The following is a 24,476-nucleotide window of genomic DNA, read 5'->3' as shown; positions in this document are numbered from 1 at the left end:
AGGGGCCATCTGTTAGTCTGATAACCTGAGACAGAAATGCCCAACGGAGACAGGAAGCCTCTTCCCCTCTGGATACTCACAGAGCGACTCTGATCCGGCCCCACCGTGAGGATGACGTGGTCTTTAAACTGCAGCCTCACTACGCTGTCCAACCTTGGCACCTGTCCGCCTAGAAAACCCACAGAGAAAGCCAGCTTTCAGAAGCGGAAACCAGCAGGCGCCAAACGGTTTGCAGGTGCAGCTATTTCAGAACCACATTGACTAACAATTTGCAGTGAATCCAAACGTGGGGTGCCTCCTCCAACCCAGGTAATTGCCTACCCTCACATTTATAGTGATTAATGGTAAAGTATGGTTTACATCCTCATGGATGGAGCCTATTTTCATCGTGAAGACAGACAGACACTCAGCTAGGTAACGACAGGGATTGACAAGTACATTAAACAATACCTCCAAAGCCCAGCTGCTGTCACAATACAGACAGGGCCCCCTGTCCTGCACAGGACACTCCTGCCTCCGGTTTCTATCCTCTGTTACTTCTTGCTCTACACATAGACTCTGTATGTGTAGAATACCTAAGTTCAAATTGCACCACCCCACCAATTACGAGTTGTGTGACCATGGAAAATTATCCAGTCTATGGGGGTCAAGCATAGTGTCCTATAAACACCACCTAGTAAAGTTCACAGGAAAACAAAAAATCCAAATTGAATTTAACTGAGTGAAAAAGCAGCCACTACAGACAGACTAGCTTTCCATGGTCATCTGGTTGGGGAATCAGCTTTATTGAGTAGATCGGCTAAAACAAGGAAAATTTAGATGAATATTATGGGCCATTCACTGATACTCAGAAAACTGGCCTGTTAAAGATTAAAATATGAGCTGGTAGAACATCTGCTATTTTGAGTAAACGCAATCAGAAACAAATCCTAAACTTCCCCCCCCAAAAGGTAATAAAAATATAAATAGAATCAATGTTAGAAGGGACCTTTATTTTAGTGGTTCTCAACTGGCAATAAATAAGGCTTTTATAAAAGTTAGTAAAAATAATACTCTCACTCAACCTGACTGAGAAAGAGAAAAGCGGCCTGAAAGCTGGCCGAGCACTCGTAGCTGTGTCTCGGGTTCTGTGGCACATCAGACAATTGTATAGAACACCAGTATAAACAAAGCCATTCTGACAGATGAAGACAAAAACAAGAGCACTCCATAAACACGTCAGAAGTCAGGGGATAGAAGAAGACCATCCAAACTGCAGAAGTGGCCACACAGCCCCCACCCCGGCTAATCTGAGTGACCGCTGCCACTTGACCAGTTGTAACTTCCGCCTCATTTCATGCCTCCTGCTGCTACTATATAAGGTACACCAGAGAGCCAGTCAGAGAATCCCTCCTCCTTCCTGACAGCATCCAACCCAGAGCAAAGCCCTACTTCCTCGACCCTCCTGAAATCACTTTACTCAAACCCAGATCCTATAAATCATTTTACAGCAGTACCTCAGTTTTCAAACGTCTCCGTTGACGAACACTTCGGTTTACAAACGCCGTAAACCCGGAAGTAAATGCTTTGGTTTTCGAACACTCCTCGGAAGTCGAACATGTCACCCGGCTTCCACTGAGTGCAAGATCCTGAGGCCTAGCTGTCGGCTGTTTTCAAACGTTTCAGAACTTGAACGGTCTTCCGTAACGGATTACGTTCCCAAACCGAGGTAGCACTGTACTGAGACGTGTGTTCCCCCCCCCCCCCCCCCGTTGCCACTGCCATGCAGTCTTGTGTTGCAACAAGTCAATAAACCCGACTTTGTTCAACTACAGGAGTGCGGTGTTGCTACAGGACAGTGAAATCACCCTCCACCCAGAAGTGCGCTATGTCATTTGCAGCCTAAATCTGTCCCAAAACAGTCCCCTAGGACTAGGGGAAAGTCGGTGACAACCTTGGGCTCCCTTGTATTTCACCTGCTGATGACATTTTACCCATCTGAATTCATTCCAATGAGATTGTGTCAATGTTCAAAAACTCCCTGAAGATGATGAATACCGGCGCACCTGTACATACACATATTTCTCACCCCAAATCACGGTTCTCACTCCCCGTCATGCTGGCATGCACGGTCGTTGCAGATGACCTGTGAGATGCAGGACGCTACTGGCTGTGTGCAGCACGTGCTGTCCAACCGTAACATTAGGGACAGATCTAGCTCCATGTTAACCTCGAAAATTCCTCAACATTCCGTCCACTCAAAGAGGTGCCCACCCAGGAAAGACTCCAAATATCCCACGTTAGCCCACAACCACCTAGAAGAAAACAGCCACTCCACCTGGTGTTGAAAGCTCTGCTCCGTCTCCCTCGTAGTAAGGTGGGAGTCTGTTCATAACAAAGTCCTTCTTCATGTCTGATGAAAGCAGCACATCGGTGCCTTCCAGCCGGTCTGCGAGCTTCCTCAGAAAGCCACTTAATCTTCTTGTCGCAACAGCTGCGGTTTCCACCTGCTAGAAACAGAGGTGAGCCCTGGCCCAGACCCCAGCAGAACTCCCTGCCTAGCTCCCAGTCTCCCGAGTACTGGTGCAGGGGGCTTACAAACACCCATTATTTCCTTGTAACCACTGTTCATCTTAAGCTGCCCACTGTTTGCAAAAAAAGTCAGTTTTCAGGATTTTGCCTGGAAAGGGATTCCCTGGAAATGTCCAGTCTTGGCTCTTGCCTTTTGGAAAGCAGGTCACTGTCCTAAGGTGACTGCTTTGGACGGGAAAGCAGTTGCCCAACTCAGTATTAATTCACGCATCTCCTCAATCTAGCCAAACAGTGCTGCTGTTTCCAATGTAAACCAGGATGGACAAGAAAGCAAGGGAGTGCATGAAGGCCAGGGTCTCCGGTGGGCCTCTGCTAACGAGGAATCTCCTGAGTGCGGATCTCCGGTTCTATTAGCCATACTATGTATTCAACCATGAATTCAGCTAATATTCCTGCAGTGCCTGCTAATGTCACTGTGCCTCAGTTCTCCGGGTCACACATAACGTGCAGCACCCCATCTGTTCTGCAAACCACACAGCTCAGCAGGTGAGCACAAGAGCAGAGAAGGACCCCGGGGTCCCTAGGACAGGCCATGCTTCAGCTGGCCCAGGCCGCGGGTCCCACTGTTTTCCCACCCGCCTTAACTCCTCACCAGGAGCAGCTGCCGGGGGATGCCGGCTCGGAACTCCATGTCCTCTTTTGCGGTGTCCATCACAAGCCCAGAAATGGTGTCCAAAAGGAAATCTCCCCATGAACTGGAACACACACCAAGGAAAGAAACAGTAAGTGCACACAAAATATACAGAAAACACTCATGACGAGTAAAGCCAAATGCTACAAATGGAAGCTTCCATTGCAGTCCAACTCCCCTGCCCAGGCATTTTGAGTTCAATTAGTTTGACATTACTCAGTATAAAAACGTAAGAGTTTCAGCAATCACACTGCTTCTCTCCCTCCCCATTCCCAGACACGTACGTGGAAAGTTAAAGGTGGGAAGCTAGGTTTTATTCATGATTTCTCTTAAAGATACCAGAGAACTAATCATATACTGTCATGAAGTAGGAAATTCATGGGACCAATTTTTTTGATGTTTTCAACACAAATATCAATAAGGAGAGCTTTGTAGGAAATTTGAATCATTATAGAACCCCCCCAAAAAAAATTCATGTGCAAAAAATCCAAAAGCAATACATTGAGGGTAACAGCCAGGGACCTGGACTGGCTGATATGCACAGTTACACGTTACATTTTCCTTTGTCCCTTACAGAAGACGGACACACTTCCTCAGTAAAATATCCATCAACATCAATTTCAAAACAACTGACTCTGGAACTTACGAAACTCCAGCAATGGTTTTACTGGGGTAGGCAGAAGCCAGTGGCCCAAAATAACAAGCAGGGATATGCGTCCATGTTCAGTTACGTTTGCTTTCTTGGGGATGGTTAGAATCGGCTCATTCCCAAATGTGTGCCAACGAGAGAAACACACTGTCCGGGGTTGCTCTCTTTAGGCAGCTCTTAGTTGTTTAAAATTTTCCTGTGTCACCAACAGATTTCAAATTGCTGGCTATGTGCAAAATGGAAATTCACAGTGTGCTTTTTCCTTCTCACTCAGTAAGCAACACTAATACTTTTATGCTTCCTCCTGGGGATGTGGCAAAGGCAGGCAAAAGCCACGTGCCAGCACTTCCCCCAAGATGTCACTACAACCCGATGGCCTCACTGCTCTGCGACTCAACGTTCCACCCAACCTCCCAGCTGTGATTGAACTTCAACCTGGAGGACACATGCAGACCCCTCAATAGCACAAAAGAAGCTCTTCTATTGCAGGGCTCTAAGTGGAAGCCATGTGGCAATAGCTCCTGGAGGAATTTAACTGCAGTTAAACAGAGCTCTGTGCTCTTCTAAGAGTTAGAGTGGATCGTGGGCCTTTCCAAAATGTGGGAATACCACCTCCTGAGTTCACTTTGGTAAAGCAATCAAATCGACCTGCTGCTCTCCCACACAGCAGGCCCCACATGTTACAGCAGGCCACTCTTAAGAGGTATTACGCAGAGACCCCAAACCCTCCCCCATTGCCTCGAGGAGCCCCAGGACCAAAGCACAGGGACACCTCCAGTGTGACGTCCACGAGGTGCATTTCTCCCATTCTGGCTCCAGCACCACGGACACAGGTCACAGATCACAGTCCAGCCCAGACGCTGGTCCTGGTGCCCATCCACAGCCCCAGGCAGGCAACTAAGTAACTCAGACCGCTCTTCCCCAGCCCCAGCTGACTGGAGAAGGGGTGGGTGGGAGCCAAGGGCAGGCTACCAGATCTCCATTCTCGGGATTGGGAAACAGCGAGTCAGGCAATTAGCAGAAGCAAAAGCGAATGGGTTCAGTGAGCTAGAGGGAAATAGAAGTGATGACGGCTTATAAGGAGCCAATGTTGTGAGTGCACAAGCTGAGGAAGGAAAACAAGGAAGTGAAAACCAATTACTACAAAACCAGTTGGTGGCAATAAGAAATGAAAAAGATGAGAACCCGGGAAAGAGGGAGTAGCTGAGCAGCGTCAATGGTGGGACACCATTAATACTCGGACACTCAGGGGCCAGCTACGTGGCTGCCAAGACCACTCCTAAATTACCCCCACTCTTCTTGAGGTGGCCTCGGTGACCTTCCATTCCTCACTATGCAAGGAACCTAAACACAGCGACAAGGGCATTTTTCATAAAGGAAGGTTAAGACTTCCTTTATGAAAAATGCCCTTGTCGCTGTGCAAAAGAGACCCAGAGGTTTCAGTGGTGTACATACGGGCAAAGACACCCCCAATGTTATCCAGGCTCCAGCTAGTTCCTCCGGTGTCTTAATTTCACACCAAAAAGCCAGATGAGGAAGCACAGGTAAGCTTACTAACTTGTTTTGCGAGTTACGGCTTTGAAGGTAGGGAATTCCTGTTCCTCAGGCCTGGGCCTGGAATGTCCTCTCCTCCTCCAACCTTCTGACCTGCCTTCTACTTACTCACCGGTTAAGTCTCATTTGCATGTGGGTCATTCCTGAAGCCTTCCCTGACGACCCAGCTTTGCTAAGGGTAAGTGCATTCCTCTATGCTCTGAGAGTCTCCTCTGCAAACCTAGGATGGGATCTGTCAGTTTGGTAACTGTCTCCCTCCTACCACCACTTCCACAGTGTAAGTTCTCTCAAAGCCCCTTCAGTACAATGCCTGCACTCCCAGCAACTGGCACAGGGTCCAGAGCCTGCATGCTGAATAAATCAATGCCTGGTGTTTTGAGAGGGATTTGACTAGCAAGGTCACTGCTGTTAGCAAATCATTCACAAGGTGCTACCGCAGCCTAGGGCCTGTCACGTGACCAGGCACTTGCAGAAATTTAACATGGTTTTCACGCCAACTGTTTTCTGTACTTGTACATTTAGGTCTGACTGTCCCAGACTGCCTTTGCTGCTTTCATTTCATTAAGTGTAAAAAGTGGAAACCTTAAAAGAGACCCAGAGGTTTCAGTGGTTACAGAGTTTCTGTTTGAGGTGATGAAAACGTTTTGGAAACAGATAGCAGTGATGGTTGCATAACAGTGTGAATATAATTAATGTCACTGAATTTTACATCTAAAATAAGTTAAAATGGCATATTCTATGCTATATGTGTTTTACCACAATCAAAATATTTTAAAGAGAAAGACACAGACGGCAGACAGAGACACACTGTAAGCCCAGCCTGGCATCACTAACATACTGCCACACCTGCAGCTGTGGCTCCTTCTTCCCAAACTGTGGGAGCCTGTATTTGGGGAGCTCCCAGTGTTATATAGTCAGGTGTATGAGACTCCCGGGAGGAAGCCCAGAGGGGCCAAGGGCACGAAGATGGCGCTAAAGAAATATGAAGTCAGCAAAGGATCCTGAAATACCCCTGGGCTTGGTAAGCAGGAGGGGAGGGGCCGACTCCCTCGTGCCCCTCCTGGAATGTATGTGGGCCACAGCTCAGAGCCATCCTAGGAACGAGGCTGGGAGGCAGAGTGCTTACTTGTTCTGGTAGGTGCTGATGGTCACGTGAGTGGAGTGGGCCAGCCCCGGAGGAGTGTCTGCTTGATGAATGGTCCCTCTGGGAAAGTACAACAAATCACCAGGCTAAAGGAAAAAAAGAAAAGGGAAAGAGGTTAATAAGTGTATCTTCTCAGGCCCCTGTGTTTTACGGAGAAAAATATGGGCTTTGAGTTTCAGTTCTCCAGTCTAGAAACCTCTACTGACTGATTCGAGGGGTGGTCTGTATGCTCCTGGGGGGTAGTGCTGGTTTTGCTTCACTGCCAGTGAGCCTGTCCCTGTGAACCCCAATCCCAGGGAGGCTTTTAGTGCCTGAGGTTACTTTCTTTATACACAGACTGAGACCAGATACACCTGACATTGTCCTGCCCAGACCCAGGGATCAGGGAGGTGACCTTCGGGGCTGGGAAGCCTGTTCCCTCCCTCTCCACCCTTCAGTGGTGCAGGGAGTAACATACAGACTCCGATATTTAGCTGCCAGTAATCCCAGCAGATTACTTAACTTCCGGAAGCCTCAGTTTCTTTATCTGTAAAATGGAGGCAATAGCCCCAAATCTCAGGATTATTTTGAAAACTAAAGGAGACGCCATACGAGAGTTCTTGGGGCAATAATGTGTGTGGAGTTGTACTATAAGTATTATTTTACCCACCAGTCCCTGATCATTTGTGACTTCTTCCAGGCAGGGTCTATATCCACCTTGTATTCCCAGAGCCTAAACTACCAAAGCACATAACAGGCTCAAGAAATGTTTGGACGAATGGATGAGAAAACCATATAACCCTTCCCTTGAACCTAAAAACTAGACAAAAGTAAACATCAGGAACTTTTCGGGGCAGATGAGCTCCCCCTCTGCCCTGTCCTCCTTTTCTCCCCAATCAGTCCTGCCCTGAGCTACCTCCTCCCTAATCCCGCCCAGACGAGACATCCTGTATAGCAGCTGCCTGAGGAGAGAGGGGACCCTGGGAGCCACTTAGCTCTCCTCCGCAACCACAGGAAGCAGTCTGGCTCACTGGTTAAGAGCTTGAGCCCTGGAGGGAGAGCTCAAGAAATACCAGATTAAAGACACTTATTTCTTAATGTTAAGATTTGCCTTAAAGCAAGAAATAGTATACAATTATATATATTCAAAGAGTTATCTTGCCGGCTTCTTTGCCATGAACCAAACTGACAGGAAAATTAGTACTTCAAGTAAATAAATGCTTTACTCATAATTATAGCTCTCGTTTGCTAAGTGTCTCTGTGCCAGCCCTCTGAATGAGGCCTTCACATCTATCTACCTACCTACCTACCTTCCTTCCTTTCTTCCCGCAGACATCTGCTTAACGCTTCCCCACCCGCCCCCATGCCAGGCCCCATGTTAGGCACTGGGGATAGAGCACTGACCTGCCTTTACGCAGTACATTCCAGAAGAGAAGACAAACATTTGAGAAGAGAGAAGAGGTAGTAAATACAACGACACTGTGGTGGGGGCAAGAGAGATCAAGTAAGTAATGTCAAGTGGTGGTGAACGCAGTGCAATAAGCAGAGGAAGGAGGGGATGGATGCTGATGGAAGTTGGGGGCGGAGTGTGCCTGGGGTAAGAGGTGCGATTTCATCCAGGATGGTCAGTGAAAGCTCTCTGCTAGAGGGACATTTCAGAGAAACGTTAGGAAATGAGTGAGCAAGCCATGTGACCGCCCGACGGGAAAGGGGTCCAGGGGGAGGAAAGAGCAAGTGCACAGGCCCTGGGGCTACAGCATGCTTGGCGTGTTTGAGGAGCATCAGTGGACCAGTGTGGCTCAGAGGTAGTGAGTGACGGTGGAAATGATGGGGGGTGAGGTGAGAAGGCAGCAAAGGGGCCAGATTACAGGGCCTTTGGACTGCTTGAAGGACTTTGGCTTTTATTCTGAGTTTAATAGAAAGTCACTGGAAGTCTGCACAAAGAGTTCACTGGATCTCAAAAGGGTCGTTATGGCTGTTACATCAGAAAAGTCTGCAAAGGGGATATCAGATAGGAGATATTAGTATAAATTCTCAAGGGTTTTCTCCTGAACAAACAGAATAATGCTGACACATTTACGGGGAGAAGGAAGCAGGGGACAGGGTGGGACATGGGGAATACTAAATTTGCGATGCTTTTTACCTTTCCAGTGGAGACATTCAGTAGGCAGCTAGATATGAGCCTCGAGTTTAGAGACATGGGCTGGAGAAATAACACAGCACTTAACATACATCAGTGTGAGGGTATTAACAACCTTGGGAGTGGCTGTGGATGGAGAAAAGAGGTACAGGAAATGAGCCCTGACACCCTAACCTACAGAGGCGGGAAGACTGAAGACAAACAGCAAAGGAGCATGACTAGGACCAGTCAACAGGTGGAAGGAGAGCCAAGAGAGGGCACATCCCGGGAGCCCAGGGAGGAAAGCAAAGTGACCCACTGTCACATGCCGCTGACGGGCAGGCCGAGATGGAAACTCAGAGCTGACCACTGTCCTTGACAACATGGAAGTCACTGGTACCCCTGAGGGGCTGGTTCTGGAGGAGTGGTGGGGAGGAGAACCTACAGGGAGGGGCTCCTGAGAGGAGGACAGGAAAGGAAGACGGCGCGCTGTGGCAGGGTCCCCTAAGATGTCTAGGCCCTACTCCCTGGCACCTGTGAATATTTAAGTTACACAGACAAGGTGAACTAAGGTTGCAAACAACTGAGGTTGTGGAAAGGGAGATTACTCTGGATTGATTACCCAGGTAGGCCCACTGTAATCATAAGGATCATTAAAAGTGGAAGAGGGTGTCGAAAGAGAACCAGAGAGACAGCAGTGTGAGAAAGACTAAGCTCCATGTTCCTGGCTGTGAAGATGGAGGAAGGGCCATGAGCCAAGGAACGCGGGCGGCCTCTAGAGGCTGGAAAAGGCCAGGAAACAGGTTCTCCCCCAGCGCTTCCTCCTGACACCTTGATCTCAGCCAAGCGAGACCCCTTTTGGACTTCTGACTTGCAGGACTGTAAGATAATAAATTTGTGTTGTTTTAAGCCACTGAGTTTTGCAGTAATTTGGTAAACTGCAAAGGACTGGCATAGAGCTCTCTCTCCTAAGGGATTTCATTGTAAAGGAGGCATCCGAGTAACATTTTTCAATCCTTACAACCTACAAGGTAAATATGATGATCTCCATTTTAATAAAGAAGCTGAGACTTAGATAAATCACTTGCCCAGGGACACACAGCTCCTAAGTGACAGCAGAGGAATTCGAACTCAGATTTGTCAGATGCCCAAGCCACAGAACGGTGCTTCCATCCCAGGGGTGGTGTTCACCCCCAAGATCCTGAATTTGGCAGACATACCACCCCGGCTGCCACTGGAGGAGGGAGGAAGACGGATGAGAAGGGCTCCAGGCAGCTCATCGCAGGCCATGTACCCACCCCCACCCAGAGCAGCTCAGGTTTTCTATTTCATATACTGGGCATTTGAAGAGTTTCACCGATTAAAAACTCACATGTACATACAAGTTAAAAAGCCTGCAGTACATGCTGCTGTCCTTCTCGCAGGAGGCTCGGGGCTTTTCTGAATGAACTGTGATCAGGACGGCTGTGATTAATAGGCAGTGCTCCATCTTCACTAAGTCCCACACCACCCACTCTGAAGACCACTATGGAGCCCAACCTCTGGGGCAGGGCGAGTAGCCAGTTGTCAGTCTGGTAACTAAGCCCTGGCCTCAGCCACCATGCATGGCTTAGTCTTCAGCCTAAAGATAATCAACCAAGAGCCTAAATAAACATGCTTCCCCAGGAGTTGGGTTGCCAAACTTTCTGTAAAGGGCCAGATAATAAATACTTGTGGTTTGTGGGCCACGTGGTCTCTATGGCGCCTGGCCCACTCTGCAGTGCAATGTGACAGCAGCCCTTGACTGTCCATCAGAAGTGAGTGGGGCTGTGTTCCAACAAGCATAATCTGTGAAAACAGGCCCCAGGCCCTACTTCTGACCCAAGGGCCACAGTTTGCTGACTGCTGACCAAGTGCATAAAAAATGCAGGGTAGCTTTATTCTTACATTTAAGTCTCCTACAATGTAGGCACCCATCCTAAAAAGGGACGTTGCTGCCCCCCAGTTACTGGTAGGCAGGCAAAGTACGTAAAATGAAGAAAGGATCATAAGCAATGAGTAAGAATTAGACACTAATTATAACTTTAAGATACAAGAAATAAACAGAACTATGTGCAACAGTATCAGGTAGGCAGAATCTTTGGAATGACTTGAGTTAATCATTGTCTGACTGCCACTGAAGGAAATGAAATTTATGTGTTGTAGGAGACAGTATGAAGCTTAATGATGGAGTTATTCTTTCCCTCTAAGATTTTTTGTCTCAACAAACTCACCTGCTAGGGTGATTGGCTATGATCTAACCCTAACCCTAACCCTAACCCTAACGTCCAGGCTAACTGCTCAAAGACATTTTCTCAGCAGCAAGAAACCAGCGCAGGATCAAGCTACCTGGCTTCTTAAAGGACTGAAGGGCTTTCATAACTACTATTCTTCTAGTGACGATAGGCAGGGGGAAGGGAAGTGAGTGCAGAAAGAGTCAGCTGCACAAGCAAGAGGAAAATGGGTCACACTGCAATTATACCAACAAGAACACGAAGGGGTCCCTGGCTGTGCTCTGCCGAAGCAACCCACCGCGCAGGGCTGAGCGTGTCTTAGATACAGCACCTCCCACTTTTACTCAAGAGTAGTCAGAGGACACTGATTTCACAATTCATTCCTGTTGAATGTGGATTATATGCGGAAACAAGTTATATGGAAAGCAAACTGAGCGTTTCCTCACTTGCTTCTACAAGTACAAGCCACCAAGTCTCCTTGGGAAGTTGTATGTGCTGGCTGCCTGGAATGACAGCCACCCCGCCCTGAAACTCTTAGATACCTTCCCCTGGGGACTATTACACGAACACTAAACCTCACCCTGACCTGGTCTCCGGAGAGGTGCCCACAGTGGATGTCCCGTACCTTCAGCGTGACCTCGTGTGTCGGCCTCCCAATCCTGTCCTCGGCCTCCACGCTGTACTGCCGCGCCAGGGGCACAGTCGGGTGGTAGAGGCGCCAGTGTTTCTCCCCCTCCAGCTGCAGGATGAAAACCTGCAGAGAGCCACAGGATCAGGGCATCAGAGAGCTTCCTGACAACTCACGAGGCAAAGAGCGTCTAGAATATGAGGGCTTAGATGAATTACAAGTTGCAGATAAAAAATAGAAATAAAACATCAAAGATACATTTCATTCCACACTTAAAAGCTGCCTCTACTGGTTTTCACTTTTAAAAACAGGTAATCATGAACCTTGATACTAGAAGCATATTCATTCTTTTCCTCTTCGTGAAACCTCACTGAGCTCTTTACATCCCACTACACACACACTCTCATTCCTTTAAATCCACTATCAGACAGCTGAAAGCCTAGCATCGCTGATAGATAAGCCAAGCTTCAGGTATGACTGAATGTCTAAAATCCTCGATATAATCTACGGCAGATAGGAAAGCTTAAGTTTCTTTATTCTTCATTCAGCCAAAGCTATTTTAAAGCTCTGTTAAAAAAAATTTTTTTTTTAAACCAAGAACTTTTGGAAAATGTATTGATATCAAATTGCTCTCAAAGGGGGGAAAAAGGACTTTTTACTAATTACCCTGCGTTCACACCTTATGTTCCTACAAAAATAAAACTACGAAATACCTAAGCTAAAGAGTTAACTTTTTTTGGCAGCCATAGGACAGTGAAATCAACTCTTGTCAAGGTGCCAGTGCTTAAGTGAAACCATGACCTTCATTCAAGCTGCCCCAAGATTTTCACAAGGAAAAAGAAAAATGTTCTGGGCAGCTACAGCAAAAGGACCAAATGAAAGCAGATGTAAGGATTACTTGTGATCTCACCTTATTAAAGACCATACGCTGTGAAATTAAAGAAAAAGCCAATCACACTTTTCTGCAGACAAACTCAACCAATACTTGTTTCGTAGGAATGTGTGGCTCTTTGTATTCATCAGGTTGGAAACAACCTCTTCCCGTGGAGAAGGGCCAGGAAACTCGTTTGGTGGGATGGATTTTGGCCCAACATCTAGGTGAGGTCAAGATCTCCAGAGACTGCACAGGAAGAGTAGACAGAGATCTGGCCCGAGAGCCGAGTTGAACCCTGACAACAATCCTAACCCGGCTTCACAGCAACTCCTTCCCGGAGTTGAGCCGTCTTTCTTCACATACCTCAACGTCGTCATAATGGGGTGGCAGGCCCTGAGATCCGGCGGGCGTCATGTACACATTCGAGCCAACCAGGGAGCCAAAGTAGCATTCCAGCTTCTCCTGGATCTTCCAAAGCTCATCCTTTAGGGGGAGATAAAAAGAAGAAGAAAGAGTGGTGGGGGAGGTGAACAATATATGAGTAGTAAGACGAGGAACATTTCTTATTTGCTTCCCAAGTCTCTCTGCACAACTATTATGTCCCAAACACCGAGAATTAAGCAGTGACAGTACCAACGCCGTTGCCCTCAAGAACCTTCTGTTCTAGTGCATATGCCACAGACAAGATGTGAGCATATAAATGAGATTGGCTTAGGCAGGCAATCTGGACTCACGCAGGACTTTAAACGGGAAAATGACAGCAACCAATTTACATTTTTAGAAGCTCACTCTGGCTGTTGTGTGGAATATGGACTGTAGAAAAGCAAGAGACATCAGTCGGGAAGCAACTACGTCAGCAGCCCAGGCGAGAAATGAGCAGGGAGGTAGAAAGGTTGAGATGCACCTGAAGTAGGCCTGACAGGACTCACAGATGCACTAGATAAATACAAAGGGGTAAAGGAATGGGAAGAGTAAAAAAACATACTGCTGGGTTTTTGCCTCGAGCAGTTAGTTATCTCCCAGTTCCATTTCCTGAAATGGGAAAAACTTGTTAAAGAACAAGTTTTCATAGGGGAAAAATGAGTTCTGTATTAGAAATGTTAAGTTTGAGCTGCTGAGACCCACCCCCATGTGGAGATGTTTTTAAGTAAGCTTCTAAGCCTGAAGTTCTAGCAAGAAGTCAGGGCGGGAGATTTACATTTGGGAATTCCCTGCACAACACTGATATTTAAAGCAATGGAAGCAAAATGATAACCTAGGAAGAGGACATAGACAGAGGAGGAGGAAATAGGTGGCGATAAACTCCCTCTCTCCAGTCTCTAATTAGCTTATAAGGTGTAAATCAGACTAAGGGGGCTAGAGAGGAGCCATATAGTCCTGCGAGAGAGAAAGAATCTGATTTTCCCAGGCAGATATGAAAAAGGGAGGCAGCAATTAGGCCACATGATATCATCGGCACTTTCTAAGTGCCAGGCACTGTTTAAGTGCTTTACGTGTATTAATTATATCGCTCTACCAACAACCACGTCTCAGATGGTGGGGACTATCATTAGCTCCAGTTTACAGAGGAGAAAACGAAGGTATGAGAACACACAGCTAGTAAACGATGGAGCCAGGATTCGAATTCAGGCAGCTGGGCTCTACCTTATTATTATTATTTTTAAATTTATTTTTATTTTTTTATTATTAGTTTCAGGTGTACGAAACAATGTAGTAGCTAGACATCTCACCCCTCACAAAGTGGTAACACCCCCTCCCCCAATCTATTGCCCCTCTGGCATCGCATATAGCTGTTACAATTCCACTGCCTCTATTCCTTATGCTGTACTCCATACCTTTAACCGTAACTCTACAACCGTCTAAGGAATTATGTTAAAGAAAGACAAGTCAAAGGACGTTGAAGAGCCCAGTTTCAGGCATATGAATGTACAGTGACCAGCACATAGAAAACACTAAAACATATTTAAAATATTTGCTGGATAAACCACTGACCATAGCTTGGGAGTGAATCCTACCACTGAGCTGAAAAGGGGTCTACAGTATTAAAAATATCAAGTGGAAAAGAATTGGGTCAGTATGAAGAAAACTTTGGGAGACATCTTTATAAAGACCACTGGGCTACTCTACAGATCTCAGGGATTCTACTTAACACAGGAAGAGTAATTTCATGGCATCTGAACAGCTCCAAAGAGTTAGAACTCCCAAGGAGTCTAATTTATACCTGGAGGGGCCAGCAAGACCTGGCTCTGTAATTATGCTTATATGGTGACTAGAACCACTGGAAAACCAGGGCTCCTCTCTTCTCTGATGGCCTGAGAGCTGTCTCAGGACCATATGGGTGGCTTTAGGGATCCCAACTCAAGCATCTGAGTCTGTACTTGATGAGTGTGTGTGTGTGTGTGTGTGTGTGTGTGTGTGTGTGTATGTATCTTTTCTTCTTAAAGGGCACTGAAAACCCTATCAATTAAACAATTTTCCCATCTCTCCTGGACTTTTAGCTTCTGAATCTGCCCAGTGTGGCCTAATACAAAGAGATCTGGAGTCAGACCCTCTCAGTCCAAGTTCTAATTACAAGCTACGTGACTTCAGCTTCTTTGTCAGAGGAAGGCTCACACTCTAAGACTGTGGGGAACAGCATAACACAACTTATTTCCCATCCTATTTAAATTGCAAAGCAGCACACAAGTTTTCCTGCTTCACCGCCGTGACGCAGGCACAACCACGGCCCCTGAAGTGTGTCTTCTCCTTAACTCATGACTCCCAACTATGCCTGCAGATGCCAAGGAGGACCCCAGAACGATGAAAAAGGGAGGATGGAAGCCTCTCTCCTGGCTGGGTACAACTCCTCTCTCCACTGCCCACCCACAGAAGCAAAACTGAATGTCATAGCTGAGACCTGTGTACGCCGAAAGAAAGGCAAACAGGCCAAAAGTCCTTCCTTTCAATTAACATCTTTAAAAGCATAGTAGGAAAATACCTGAAATGTGGAGTCAGAAGTCCTTATTTAGCAAGTATGGAAAAGTCACCTCTGTAAACTCGTTTTTTTCACGTGTAAAATGGAGGCCACAATGACTGCCTTAACTATTTCAAATGTCTGCTGGAAGATTCCAAAGTTAACACATATAAATACTTGGTAAACTCACCCAGACGTTTGATGTACGGATTACAAAGAGCAGGTGGGGAACCACGATGGCTCTCTGGTTAACTCACCTCCAGACTAACTGCAATAAGCTGCGCACACTGTGAGACCCAATAAACAAGGGGCTGCACCGCCTCTAGACTTGTTCTATCCTAATACGTATTAATATGCCCATTCCTAAACAAACACACACAACACCAAACCTCCTCATCCTGTAATAGTTAGAACCCAGTTTCTAGTGTAAGAGGCTGAGCTCCAACAGCTTATAGGTCTCTCAACCACTGGCAACATAAAGACAAAAAACAAAACAAAACAAAACAGGGTGCATCCTAGCCTAGCCTGGGGGCTGAGTTTAGACGGAGAAAGCTCATCCTTATTGCTTTTATAAACATGCCTAAAGAGCTGAGTCCACGGGGCAAAGGAAATACATTCTTGATCACCTGGAATCGGAGAGGAAGAATGCACAGAGCTTAAGTAGATGAGCAAAGCCCATGAAGCTTCGCAAGTACAGAAATAAAGCCAGAGGGCACCATACATGTGTCAAATAACTTTCTATTGGTCTGTAAACAAATTGCATGTAATCAACTTCACTGATCTTTCTTAGGTATCTAAAACCCCTTAAAAAAAAAAAAAAAAAAAAAAAAGTGCTGCTTCCAGCCAGGTAGAGTCAGGGACTGGCTCAGATAGAAGCGCCCTGGCGTCTCTATTTTCTGAATTCATATTATGTCTTGATCTGGCAAGCGATTTATAAATTCCTGCTGGGTGCTTAGGCCAACACGTTGGCATTCAATGGACATTTCCATCTCATATGACAGCCTGAGATGGAATATCTGAAATCAGGACTTGTACTGAAAAATCTAAATCTAGTTAAACTTTATTTATAGAGCACAGATAGGTTCAGGATCCTTCAGACAAGCAAGGGAATCCTTCGCCAGATGACTCACCAGATGAGGCACAATGAGATCGAACAAGGCAACTCTGGAAGTCAGTCATGAGAAACATTGTTGGTAACTGATCACAAAGTCCCCGGAGCCCCCAACACAGCCAGACTCTACCCCCTGCACATGGAACCTCGTGAACTGCTCTTCTCCTCCCACGCTGCCACTTTGATTCAGCCATGGAGCCATGGGTCACTGCAGGGATTTCTGAATAGGATAAAACTAAGACTCAGGCCACCAGGTTGTTTGGGGCCATCTGTCATGTAAAGATCTCAAACTTCTGCAAAAGCAGATTAGCTCATCCTGAGTCTGCATTTTGTAAATGCAAAAACTAAGCACAGAGGAGGCACACTACTTCTTAACTCTCCACTGATGTGGAAAAAATAAAAAGTTAGCCAATATTCTGGACTGCACATCAAAGCTATCCCACATGTATGACTGCAGCCCCAGGAGAGCTGCAGGACCCAGGCCCTCACGGCCACACAGGTCGGCTGCCGTTTATAAAGGTGAAATCTTTCTTGAACAATCATCTGGAATGTGACCCGGTCATGGCGCTGAAGCTTCTACTTAGGGAGAGGCAGGCAGTATGAACGGAGTAAACTTCAACAAGAAAGTGACCACCTTGATAATGACAGGACAAAGCAAACAGAAATGTCGACCACATACCAAAACACAAACCAGCCCACAGAACACGCTCCTGGAGGTGTAATGTTCCTTTCATGAACTTTGTAAACACGCAATATAATTTAGTTTCCACAGCTTGGTGACACCCAACCATGTCCACCCTGAATGTTGGACATTCATTGTTTAACAATTCAGCCAAAAGGTAACACAGAATCTCCCAATTTGGAATATATTTAAAGTCCAAACAGGTGCCACTTCTTCTCAGGCTGGCAGGAGGAAAATGATCATCAACCCACAGGTTCACCCATGAGCTGATCTGTGACCAAATGGAAAGCACTTTAATACATTCGTATTTTCAGAGAAACGGTACAAGGATTCTGAGTGGGGAGAACCTGTTACCTTAAATCTCTGAGGTTGGTGAAACTGAATTGTTGCCCTTTTATGATCAAAATCTTTTCTCAGCTGAAGAAAGTGCACTTTGCCATCTTTATTTAAAACCTTCTTCTTCCCATTGACACACCGGCAGACATTTATGTCTCTTCCATAGTACATACCCCGGCTGCACAGACTCTTCAGATCTGATAGCTTGAACAGGGACTGGTAATACGTGGCCAGTGCAGGGTCATCCCTCTGAATGATAAGGGGCTTCTGCTCCCAGAATTCCTTGAAAAAAGTCTCTGTCTTGATGGGCGAGATTAAACTTTCAAAGAGACCGCTGGGGCAGTTGAAGTTTAAAGTCGAGGGCCCCCCAGCTGCCTCCATCTTCAGCTGTTTACCGGGAACAGGCCACTCTTCCTTCCCGGTCCCTGCAGGCTTTGCTTTCTTTGGCATGGTTCTATCTTCAAGACAAAGCAGTGAGGAAATGCAAACCTACCAAAAGAACAAAGAACATGTGTTGGTGTTAGCAGATCGTGCACACTCGACTAACTGCATGGCCACTGCTCCTTAAGCCAACACCATTTCTTCTAAAATATGACTCAGCCTCAAACACCAGATTAAACATTCAGCAAAAGGACAGCATGTTTTCCTTATACACAAGCACGAAGTGGTGGAATTCATTGTTTGTTTATTAGGAAGTATAAATTATCCTAAATTAAACGACTCAACTATCTTTGCAGTTCGTAGTCAGAGCTTTAGCCAGTGGCCATTGACAAAGCAAGTCAAAAATCTTTCATTTGGCTTCCATCAGCACCAGGTCCCAAATCTAATTAGATGCACTCTGAGTTACACGAACTTGACTAAAGAGCTACCAACAGCTGCCTACTACAGGTGCTCCCCACCACAGCACCACCCCCAACTGCTGTTCAGGAGAGCCACCAGTGTGCCCTGGGCCAGTGGTGTCACCTGGTGGCTGGAGCAAGGAGCTGCCTGCTCCCAAGTCTCTTCTTCAAGCACCTGCATCTCCTCACTTCCAATTCTCAGCTTATTCCTGAAAATTGCCACTTTATCAAAAACCCCTCCCCTATTAAAAAAAAAACCAAACTAGTTAGAGGCTGAAAAGAGGAGGCTAAAGATAGTTCTATCATACCAAGTCTTTAAAAAGCTGTAACTTTTAAACTCATATAAGACATAATAAAACACCAACCTCTAACACAGCACTCCTCCATCTGAAATGTACGCACCTGGGCTAGGTCTGCGGTAGGGCTGAGAGTCTGCATTTCTAACAGGCTCCCAGGTAACACTGCTGCTGCTGGTCCACAGACCACACATGAATAGCAAGAGGTACCAACCCTGCCAAGCCTCTCTCAGAACTGCCCCCAAACCACAACTACTGTCATCCTCATAATGTAGGTGTCCCTCATCTGGGGTTCAAGAAGGGTAATGCAAATTATATTAATTCCCTGAACTGCAAATTTCTATTTTAAAATATTTTTTCAGGGGTGGGGGTGAGGGAGGTAACATTGCTTTCACCAGATTCTTAAAGGAGTCTCCGTCCCCAAAAAAGATGATAAAAACCTGAACTTATAAAAACCAACTTTTCCCAGAGACCAGTAACTTATTTATAGATGTTAGGGTTTCTATTTTGTTGGGCTACCAGAATTGCAAGAACACTGTTTTCTGCTCCTTTGTCTTATAATTAAACTATGTTCCAGCTACACTGCTAAGTAGAACTAGTGCCTGGGAAGTAAGCTCCCTGGAACCTGTTACCCATTGCAACAACTAATTTATAAGTGAATGTTTAGAATGCAACCTGAATGGAAAATGAACAAATGAGGAAGTAGAAACATCAAAATATAAAACTCCCTAGTGCCCTCATTTTAGCGTCTAAATTTTGTACCCACAAATAGCTTTGATCAAGGGCTTTTGATAGGGAAACACATTGGAGGCCTAAGGGCTTAAGTTTTGAAAAAAACTAAACTTTAGTGTTTTCAGGTATGGAATCAATGAGACAATTTTTCTGAAAATGTTTCCTGTTCTTTTTAAGCTTTCAGATCATTTTGACTTCTCAGCTCAAGAACCACGGCTTCAGTGAGACAGAATATTGCTAGTACTTGGGACCCAGACATGAAAACAGATTTGTAAAGCACTGCTCGTGCAGAAGAGTTACCTGCTATCCTCTGGGAACTTCAATTTCCGGAGCATTCCCACCACCATTAAATGATAAGAGTGCCTCACTGTGCCTGAACTCTTTGTGCAAACCATGTGGTTTGTATGAACATCAGCTTTCCTTCTGGGAGTTTGGGATTTTGGTAGTGCCGGGCAGAGGGTATCTAGGTGACCAGCCCTCAATTAAAAAAAAAAAAAAGAAAGAAAGAAAAGATAATTCTGAGCAGTGAATGTCTAATGACCCTCCCTGGTTGGCAACTGGGTAGCTGCCGGTGCAATGAAGCATTTGGTCTCCTTTTGCTGTAATCAATCAGCTGGGAGTCTGAGCAAGCCACTGAATATATGGATGGTCTTGGGGACCCCGGACACTGTTCACACTTAACTTTTAAAAAGTTAGATTAGCTCCAAAGGCTTGTATCATTAAAAATACCCTATGATGAAACAGTAACTTCATATTCAGCCACACATCTCTTATCCCTCAAACTGGTTTAAAATTTATGGGATGGGAGCAGCAGGAAAATGCAAGTGAAAGGCTTGTGATCTCTAAGCACAATATCTGAATACAGTATAAGCACATTCTCCAAGAAGTGTGGTTAAACAAACTATGCAGAATACTTAAGCCAAAAATAAATCGCTTAAAACATTTTTCCCATCTACAATCACTAATAAACCCCAACACTGCCTAACAAATGCTTTCGTTAGAATATACATTTCACGACTTATGCCACCAAAAGTTACATCATTTATTGTTTCTCTATGTTCATATTGAAATGATTAAGAGGCTCAGTTAATTGGAAGCTAGCTTAGCAGTTACTGGGAAAATGCACTATTTCTCTGATTCTCACACTACCCATATTATAAGACAACGATTCTTTTTAACAATTTTTGGGGGGTAGAGGGGAGAACAGATGACATACCATACCACACACAACATACAAAAATCGTAAGATGTATCACCATTTCAGAAACTGTAAAAAGTAAAAAAGCATGACTTAGAATCTAAGAAATACAGTAATTTAACAAGAGAATGCTTTGTCTAGAAAAGGCCAACGCAAGTCTGCCTATAAACCTCACAGACCACCCAGACATTAAATATTTTTATAAAGCTACAGGGGGGAAAAAAAGCAAGCTTTTAAAAAGCAATTGTTACCATTTTGTAATATATACAAATACTGAATCATTATGTTATATACATGAAATTAACATAACGTTACATCAATTTTATTTCAATTAGAAAAAGTGAAAAAAAAGCAATTGTCCAATTGAGTTGATTACAAGCATTAAAATGTAAAATGATTAAGTCAGAAGAAGAGATTCATGGTTCCTATTTTACTAACTGCCTCTAGATAAAAAACACCAACTAATCTAAATACATTTGAAGGATTAAAACTGTACAAAATAACCAATATTGATACCCATTCCACAGCCAACAAATATAAACAGCTTTTATATTTTTGTGTCTTAATCTTTTCTATAGAAATAGTCACTGACAAGAAGTTGTAACATAGCTTCTTGAGGTAAAGGATGGCTATATCCACATTCCCAGAGCCTAGCACAGAGAGTGGCACACAGGAGGTTACCAAGAAATGTTTGCTGAATGAATTTTTCCCCCTTTTAATTTCTTGTATATAATTTTAGGGAAAAGTCTCAAAAGTCTTACACAAAAGACAAAGTTGGAGAAAACAGATAGTTTGTTTTGTAGAGTGGGGATTATTCCTCTGATGACGACTGGCCCTTAAGTATTCAACAGCATGGTCAGAGCTGACAGGCACCTTAGCCATTAGTGGTTCTTAAGAATCAGGGGCTGGAGGTATGTCTTCATGATCTGCAAAGTTTTGTGTAGGGGTTACCAGGAATGCTTTTGAACATGCAAATGTCTTGGCCCCAGCCGACCGCAATTAGCACTTCTGGTAGCTGGGGCCCCTAATTCTGAGTTAAAATGGTATGTTCTCTAGGTAAATTTCAGATCCACTAACTTAGAGGAACATAAACTCAGCTCAATTACTTACACACACACACCCCGCTACCTGACAGAAATGATATATTCCCTATACCAAGTTTGCCTAAACTTACCTAAAACATTTAAGGGCCAAAGAAATATTTATCAATTCAGAGAGGGAAAACTGGTTCTCCTGTTGACCTACAGCTGTGATTGGCAGTTATCTTTTTAGTTCTATTTTAGAAAAAAAGAATAGATTGCACCTCATTAATGTATGGTAGTGATCATGATGTTACAAACGATGAGGCCAAAGCGGCAAAAACCATCCAAGCGATGGTGGGAAAAGCTGAGTAAATCAGGCTCCTCCACTTCCACATAATCCCAGTGACATGAAGGCCTGGCACCGAATTCATAGCTAATTAGTGGGGTAATTAAGATCCTGTGACTCCCAGGACCATACTTCCTGAAAACACAATGAACCAACCTGGTCTTTCTTATTAACCTGTTGGACAATCCAGAAATGCGTGGTGGCGAATGAATGAATAGGAAGCGGAGGCTGTAATTTTAAAGTCCGGAAGGGACAGAGAGACGCCGCTCTCCTGCCCCCACCCCAGGCCTCCCAGATGGAAAGTCTGTGCCTTAGGCCCGACCAGACGCCGGGAGCACTGCCCACGTGGCGGCCGCGCCGGGGCGAAGGCGGGCCTCATGCTCCCTGCCCAGCCTCTAACTTTCCGCGCTCATCCTCAGCCTGCAGACCACCGGCCGAGCACGTGGGCCACTCCTGGTGCCGGGCCCTTCGCGAGCCGACTCCTGGTGGGCAGCGTCGGGCTCACGGAGCCCACACCGTCCGGGTCCCGGAATCTGGCAGCGCGTCGGCGCGCGTCCCCGGTCCCGCAACCACCAGCTCACGGGCCCAGGCCGCACCTAAGCTTCGGGCCTGATCCCTGAGGAGGCCGCCCCGAGCTCCCCCCCCCGCCCCCCGCACCGGGGCTCGGTCGCCCTGAGCACGCGCGTGACCCCGCCAGCAGCAGCAGCAGCAGCGCCAGGCCCGGATCGCTCCACTCACCCCGCTTGGCCAGTTGCGCGCGGCCGGGAGCCCGGGGTGGTGGCTCTGGATGGGCGGGGCGTGTGCACACGCTCTCGGCCGCGCGCTCGGGCTTATGCTCCGGCTCCCACCCCCAGCCACGTGGGCCCGCAGGGAGGGTGCTTCTGGCGTGGGGCACCCACAGGTGCCAGGTATTGACTCCCACGGGTTTCTTATATAGGGGAAAAACATCCAGCCTAAGAGAAAGCTTAAGAGTTTATTTGAGCTAAACTGATGACAATTGCCGGGAAGCAAAATCTCAACAGATTGAGAAAATGCTCCATGGCGGTTTGTAGCTTATTTTATACATAGAATCAAAGGAGGAAGGTTAGGTGAGATCCATTGGTGGATTAAGGGAGTGAGAGAAAGCAAAGCGGGGAAATCTTTGGGATTGGATAAAAGTAAATTGGAGAGACAGGTGCTTCTTTTACATAGCTGGGTGCAGCATAGTTAACAGTTCGCTTTTACAGCACATAGGGATGGTAATCAGGAGACAAGCATAATAATGAGGGATTTTGTAGTTTCCAGCTCTGGTCCTGAAAAAGGATTTCTGACATCCCAAAGATGTTATCTTAGGTGCAGAAAGACAACCGACAGGCCCACTGGAAGGCACAGATTTACTTTATAAAGGAAGGTTAAGATATGACTTCCAAAAAAAAAAAAAAAAAGATATGACTTCCCGTCATGGCCCACTTAGTTATGAAATTTGTATGCTCACGCCATCTGATGTGGTTATTTTCAGTCTCCTGAGCTTGTCAGGTTTAATATGTGGCCCCTTTACCATCCACACTTTTTTTGGTGTTAAAGGAAATAAATTTGTTGCATTTGTTTTTGAGTTGGGGGAGGCATGAGGCTCTGGATTTGGCATGTGTCCCTTTAATGAATGGAGAAACTCAGGTCTGGAAAGATGAAGCAAGCTGCCCAAGTCTAGGGGGCTGGTGGTCCGGGTGCTCCCATCGCTTTCTTTTGAGCTGTATGCTATGCCGTGCTGCTTTCTACTAAGTCAACTGTAATTTTTATTACTTTGCTCTGGGAGAGAATTAATCCTGGTTTAAAGGATATTGGAAATTCTTTGTTACTGTGGCTGTAGACTCAAAGAACAAAAGCAGTTATTTAAATAATTTAGGCCTAAGGCTCTCTCCTTTTAACTCTAATTTGGGTGGGGAGGCCCAGCAAGAGTGGGCAAGGGAATCAATTGCACACCTCTGCTCTGGCTTGTATCCTTCTTTGCTCTGTAGACAAGCAGAGGAGCCAATGGAAGCTATTTCGTTCTGTCAAGATGTTTGGGACCTATGGCTGTTTCTTCTGGTGCAGTGACACATGAGCAAAGGTGAACAAAGTATATACCCTTGAGTTACACTTGTCCCAAACTAACAATAGCAAGCCTTGAATTGAGTTCTTCAGGTCTGTCAGGCACTGTGCTAGCTACGTAGGTGTTTCATAGACTCCTCACCTCATCCTCACCACAACCTTGATTACCTCCATTTTAAAGTTGAGGAAACGGAGTCAGGAGAGGTTAAATAACTTGCACAAGGTCACACAGCTAGGAAGTAGCAGAAACAAGATGAGAGCCAAACCAGTCACCCAACTGTTAATCCTTTTTCACTGTGTGATCTGCCTTCCACAAGATCACACAGTGAAGATTCCTGTCAGGTTCCAGTCAGAGAAACTCAGAGTTCACATCAAATTCTGCTCTTTCTGAAAAGACTACAAATAAACCCTCTAATCTACTTAACATGCTATTGGTAACGTACTTTCCTCTTTCGTTTGATTTCAAAACATCGACTTGAGGTAACAGAACAGT

General features: G+C 45.7%; 1 protein-coding gene across 9 annotated transcripts in view; it reads right to left on the bottom strand.

Moving 5' to 3' along the window:
- Positions 1–24,476, bottom strand: part of RIOX2 (ribosomal oxygenase 2) — a 44,718-nt gene that overhangs the window by 2,299 nt on the left and 17,943 nt on the right. For 2 of the 9 annotated variants that reach the window (XM_074333099.1, XM_074333094.1), the window contains 7 exons: positions 17,502–17,972; positions 12,765–12,884; positions 11,525–11,653; positions 6,532–6,635; positions 3,164–3,266; positions 2,318–2,489; positions 81–169 (listed from right to left, as the gene is read on the bottom strand). In XM_074333099.1, coding sequence (XP_074189200.1) covers positions 81–169; positions 2,318–2,489; positions 3,164–3,266; positions 6,532–6,635; positions 11,525–11,653; positions 12,765–12,884; positions 17,502–17,972 — 1,188 coding nt within the window. Of the gene's footprint in view, positions 1–80; positions 170–2,317; positions 2,490–3,163; positions 3,267–6,531; positions 6,636–11,524; positions 11,654–12,764; positions 12,885–17,501; positions 17,973–19,650; positions 20,380–20,566; positions 20,618–22,072; positions 22,546–22,573; positions 22,752–24,476 lie in introns of those variants that run through there. The other 7 variants (XM_074333115.1, XM_074333133.1, XM_074333106.1 and 4 more) reach the window with 7 other exon arrangements.

The sequence above is a fragment of the Rhinolophus sinicus genome, linkage group LG01, assembly GCF_036562045.2.
Source record: "Rhinolophus sinicus isolate RSC01 linkage group LG01, ASM3656204v1, whole genome shotgun sequence".
In the NCBI taxonomy this organism is placed as follows: Eukaryota; Metazoa; Chordata; class Mammalia; order Chiroptera; family Rhinolophidae; genus Rhinolophus; species Rhinolophus sinicus.
Note: the sequence above shows the minus strand (reverse complement) of the source record. Positions and strands in the feature narration are given on the sequence as shown.